The sequence below is a fragment of the Crassostrea angulata genome, chromosome 2 (assembly GCF_025612915.1).
Source record: "Crassostrea angulata isolate pt1a10 chromosome 2, ASM2561291v2, whole genome shotgun sequence".
NCBI lineage: Eukaryota > Metazoa > Mollusca > Bivalvia > Ostreida > Ostreidae > Magallana > Magallana angulata.
This window is the reverse complement of record NC_069112.1, coordinates 35,714,731-35,720,413: the sequence shown is the minus strand read 5'-3', so window position 1 is coordinate 35,720,413 and position 5,683 is coordinate 35,714,731. Positions and strand designations below refer to the sequence as shown.

Below are 5,683 nucleotides of genomic sequence, written 5' to 3'. Positions count from 1 at the left end.
TAGAATGTTTGCCGTCTACATCTTCTCCAAATGACTTGTGAAAATGTATTCTACTGCCATAATAACTTCATTGACTTTGCTGTTATATCTATGTGTATTAGAGTTGTCTCAATGCTACGGTATGTACAGTTCTTTAAATATTTACTTCACAGTAAGTAATACTAAAGAGACAGTATAGCTGAAAACACGTGTGAATAACTTCAGATTTACCCATTGTATCGTTAGGAAATAAGAAATAACGTTCATTGTAATAGCTGAAGTACACAAAAATCCCTTTCACATACCTAATTAACGTAAATATAAAGTTCCGGGAATTAAAGGGTCGTACAAACCAGAATAATCTTATATCGTTTATTTGTACCACGTGGGCTTTGATTGACAGTAATTGATACGTGCTGAAAACTACAAGATCTCCGTCCGACTACGGTCATCATGGTATACGAGGTTAGAGGGATTTTTAAACGGAACACATCGTCACTTACTCGATAATTTGTAAATGGTTTACCAATTTCGGTTCATTCTAATATGAACTGACATAAATATATCAAATAACCCTTGAAGAGGCCTCAATTACACAAATGAATTTAGGTTGTAAAACTCCTATGATACACACAAAAATTACATGCTTACAAAATAATAATTGTGGTTATTTAAAAACTTTGAACAATTATTACCTGAGAGAAGTAGAAAAAAACATATCTTTATCAACAAACATGTCAAGGAGAATCATCAGAAGCCCTGCATGTGATTTGTTTACAATACATATGCATGTGTAATAGTATAGAAGGCTGAACCCCGTAACACGTTGCGATGTAGATATGTGATAGGTTATACGTAATTATTAATTTTAATGAAAGAATTAGATTTATTTCATTGAGAACTTCGTAATTTTCTGAAAGTTTATACATTCATGAGTAGTACAAAAATACCGAACCCATTCGGATATTGTTTTCTAGTCGGGTTTTTTTTATAAGATGCGCCGTACTGTCTCTTTAAAATTACCCCTTTTAACCAAAAGGGATGATATGTACATTAAGCAAATTTAAACGTAACTTGATTATATCCATGTATATCTTTTTCAATTTTGTTAAACAAAACAAAATGATGTTAATAAATGTTTATCATGGTCATCTTTATTGGGCGGAATTTTTTTTATAAGTTGCATCTGTAATATTTCCGGACATATTTGGTTGACAAACAGGATTTTCAGTTGTTTCTATCAAGTGATCACATTGAGGTATTAATATGATGTCAGCTGCTTACAAGTCAGCAGGAGAAAGAACGTTAATTCATTGTTGAGTAATGAGTCATTCAATACTTGACTCACTCGTTCATGACAGTTCTGGTGTTCATGTAAGTCTTACCGTCCATCTTGGATATATAAATCGTTTAGAGTGTGGGAAAAGATTTTGTCCGTGCTAAAAAGAAAGCCTATTATGTATGTGGTAATCTTAAAACGATGTTTCTAGCTTTGGATTCTACTGTCTGACCGGAAAAAAAGCAGCATAAGTGAAGTATCCAAAGAAGTGGTGTGACGAAGATAGAAAAAGTGGATTATTTTGCGAGTTAAATGGACAAGCATACCTCACGAAAAGTTATTTTTTTTCTAAAAGAAAACCTTGTTTTCAACTTATTCAAACATTTTTGTCCGGTCGTAGAGTTTTCTCAAGTCAAATATTTTTAAATGGGGAAAACTTAAGATTTTAGCGTTTTTCAATACCCCCCCCCCCTTTGTTGTCGACCGTTCTTGTTCTTCTTTGTTGAAATTTTTAACTATTTATATACTGTCGAACACAAGGTGGATTACTTATGCGAGAGTGTTACATGCCTTGTTAGCTAAAATGGACTATCGCATCCACAGATACTAAGGCAACTGCACAAATGATTCATATATGTTTCGACAGTATACATTCTGAAGTAATGACAATACTATAAAAAATATTTTAGTTACGTAATGAAATCGACTTACTTGGTGATATAACGTATTTTTCCCTAATTGCACTCTTCAAACAGATTTGTCCGTTTTAGAGATTTATCATTGTTTTGGGGTCGCGAAGATTTATTTACGTCACCGTTTACAAATCAACAAATCAGAAACGATTAATTCAAATAAATATAAAATATATTGAACGGTCAATATTTTTCGGAAGAGCTAATATTACAATCATTGTCTATTCGTGTATATAGAGTTAAATAGTGAGATTATACTACTGAATATAACAAACCTAAATATTGCATCTGTATAGACGAACATATCACATTGCTACTTGATCACTATCCGATAACAAGTTTGTGTACAGTGGGGTGTTTTATTTACAGTTAATGTGGCTCTAAATAAACCAACATACCAGAAGTTCCCATATATACCTGGGGACGACACCTATGACTCAGGCAATGCTGTAGACGGACTGAAGGCAGATCTGACCTGGAATGGAGGACAGTGTGTATATTCATTTTATGAAGAAACTCCCACATGGTGGGTGAACCTGACTAACATCCTCAGCATCCATCACATCACCATCTACTTTATGACAGGCAATTTTCCATGGGGTAAAGTCATATTAGGAACTTCTTGTTTGTTAGTTTGGTTTCTGTTTGTTTTTTCCTACAAATTTATAGGAAAACAAAATGTGCAACATAGACTCGTTGACATCTGTGCACACTTTGGTGAGTCGAATACATCAAAATGAACATATTAACATATTGCATCATTAAAAATCGTATCATTGTGGAATGAATTAGCGTTTTGAAAGTTTTGAATTTGAGTTACTGTCAAAGTTAATTGACCTATTAACATTAGTTTGTTTAAATTTGAATATAACTTGAATTGGTTTTAATGCAATATGCACGCCCATAATATTGTGACGAAGGAACTTGCATGATACAATATAAAAGAATCGAACAGTGTGCTACAACTATAAGCAAATCATTTGTTATACTTGATGCATCTTTTTCAGGTTATATTGAGTTTTTAATTATTTCATTGCTATTAATTTGCATCTTATATATATATATATATATATATATATATATATATATATATATATATATATATATATATAAAATCAAAAAAGAAAATGAACAGTTCCAAAGTTTCTATTCACTAGCGCTTTCTGGATTTACATCCTTCTTCAGGTGAACGTTTGCTTATAGTTGTAGCACACTGTTCGATTCCTTTATATTGTGTCATGCAAGTTCCTTCGTCACAATATTATGGGCGTGCATATTGCATTAAACGTTCACCTGAAGAAGGATGTAAATCCAGAAAGCGCTAGTGAATAGAAACTTTGGAACTGTTCTTATTTATACTGTGTGATATCACCTTTCACTCATTTTCGATTATATATATATATATATATATATATATATATATATATATATATATATATATATATGTGTGTGTGTGTGTGTGTGTGTGTGTGTGTGTGTGTGTGTGTGTGTGTGTGTGTGTTATAGTTATCACGGTACCTGAATCTTTTTCTGTGCTGTTCATTTCAGGACTCTCTAATCCATACACGTCGTCTTTTCTGGGATTCTCCTTGTATGTGTCAAATACAACTGATATATCACAGGGAATTTTATGTTTCAAAGACAACAATTTTACGAAACGCACCATCCCTGCTGTGTTCACCACAAACTGTTCCATACCTGGTCAATACGTCATATACTACAACGAAAGACTGTTGAATGGTTCATACCCCATAGATTATTCTGCACATACCCAAATCAACTTATGCGAGGTTGAAGTGTATGGTGAGTGTTTACTTTATTCATTGATGTATCTCTATATATATCTTCTTTTTATTCTTTTTTATCCCACCTGAGCCGTATTTCAAAATTATGATATTATCATTTCAAGGTTTTGTTCAACCTTACTTAATAACACTTATCGTGCTTAAACCGGTCAACAGTCTACTTTTTCAAACATATATTTCTTTTTTTTTTGGTACCCCAAAACCCTGGTTTTATCTGTATTGATATTGCCTCTAAACACTAGAGAAGAAAAAATAAACCTTTTCTTTATTTTTAGAATAATGTCAGCGACTTTAAACAAACATGTTTATAATTTGACTTAATAACATAACAAAAATACAAAATGTTTTATTTATTTTTAATACTGATTTTTGCACACAAAAAAATTGATTTTGTTTAGCACCAGGTGCCTGACATGTACGGTCAACTTTTACAAGGTTTAAAATGAGGATGAATGTGACATTTAAATTGCAGTTAAAATAGTTTAAAGAGTATTGATATATATATATATATATATATATATATATATATATATATATATATATATATATATATATATATATATTATCAGTACATAGGAATTCAAGAGCAAAGTTTTGTGAGAAATACATGTCTATATCTTGAATAATGCATCGTATATATTTTCGAGCGTAACAATTTAAAAAGTTGTTATGTTCTTATATAATTTTCTTATTTAAAGCTAGATATTGCAATGTATTATTTCAGGATGCCCTACAAATGGATACTATGGAATTAACTGTTCCTCTCCCTGTCCAGATATTAACTGTCAGTACTGTCACATAGAGACGGGCACCTGTCAGGGTTGTAAACCAAAGTACAGAGGACACCAGTGTGAATTAGGTAATTCATCTAGTACCTATATTTTTTTTTATCACGTGCGTTTGAATGTATTGTCTTTCAACTTCTTTGTAAATGAAATTAGTTTTTGAGAGAAAAAACATGTACTGTGCCCCTGAACAAAATTTGTACAAGTTGACGTGATGATAGATAGATATTTATCGACACCAAAACAGAACGAAGACAGAAAAAGATGAATATTCGATTTATCGGTGAATTAATCAATCAAGATAGATGGATAGACAGATAGATAGTTTGTTTCAATTGTACCAACAAATGCAACAAAAGATGTAATGGTTGTAACACTGTAGATGGTTTTTGTGATTCTAGATGTCTTCATGGCTGAAAGGGACACAGACGTTAAAATAAGTAAGAACTTTCCTCAGAACCGTATTGAATATTTACAATGTTTTGTTTGTATATCTTCGTTGACTGCAATACCAAATATATTTTATATCAATGGGGAAAATGTTTTAATATGTGAACAGACAGAAATATAACAGAAACACGCATGAATGAAATAAACAAAAATTAACTTTTCATTATGAATTTGAAAGTACGAATAGGTTAATTTTCATTGCGTGCTCTTTGGCTGCTAAAAGAAAGAAAACCTAGACGCGATTTCGTTGCGAACAACGAGAAGATATTCCAGCTGAATTTCAGAAGGTGAGCTTAGACTTGAGTGGATATTCGACAATGAAGCATGTTTTTTGGAATCTGTACGGATTCTTTTTGAAGGGTTAGACTTTTTTAAATCAAGTTAGATATGGATGTCACTCTTTTAAATGTTAAATGAAAGCTCTTATCATTCCAAGGACGTGTTGAGAAATGATGGTTTTTTTTAAAGATATCTTAAGGATATCTAGCGTTTTAAGGGCCGATCCTTCATATCCTTGTAGAGGTTGATAAACCTAATTTTAATGAATGCATATTTTAAAGAACTTTTTTCTGGGCATCTTCTCTTCTTCATTTTTTCTTTATATTCATCTTTTTTAAGACATCAAACTTGAGTTTCGCATTTCAAGATATTGAATGCAAATAACTTGAATTCTAAACGCACATAAATGCGTCA

At 31.7% G+C, this 5,683-nt stretch overlaps 1 protein-coding gene across 1 annotated transcript; it reads left to right on the top strand.

Moving 5' to 3' along the window:
• On the top strand, positions 1 to 5,111 carry LOC128173782 (uncharacterized). Its single transcript, XM_052839455.1, has 5 exons — positions 1 to 119; positions 2,320 to 2,550; positions 3,499 to 3,753; positions 4,480 to 4,614; positions 4,942 to 5,111. The coding sequence occupies exons 1-5, from the start codon at positions 44 to 46 to the stop codon at positions 5,109 to 5,111; spliced, it is 867 nt and encodes a 288-aa protein (XP_052695415.1). The 5' UTR covers positions 1 to 43.
• Positions 5,112 to 5,683: the final 572 nt, after the last annotated feature.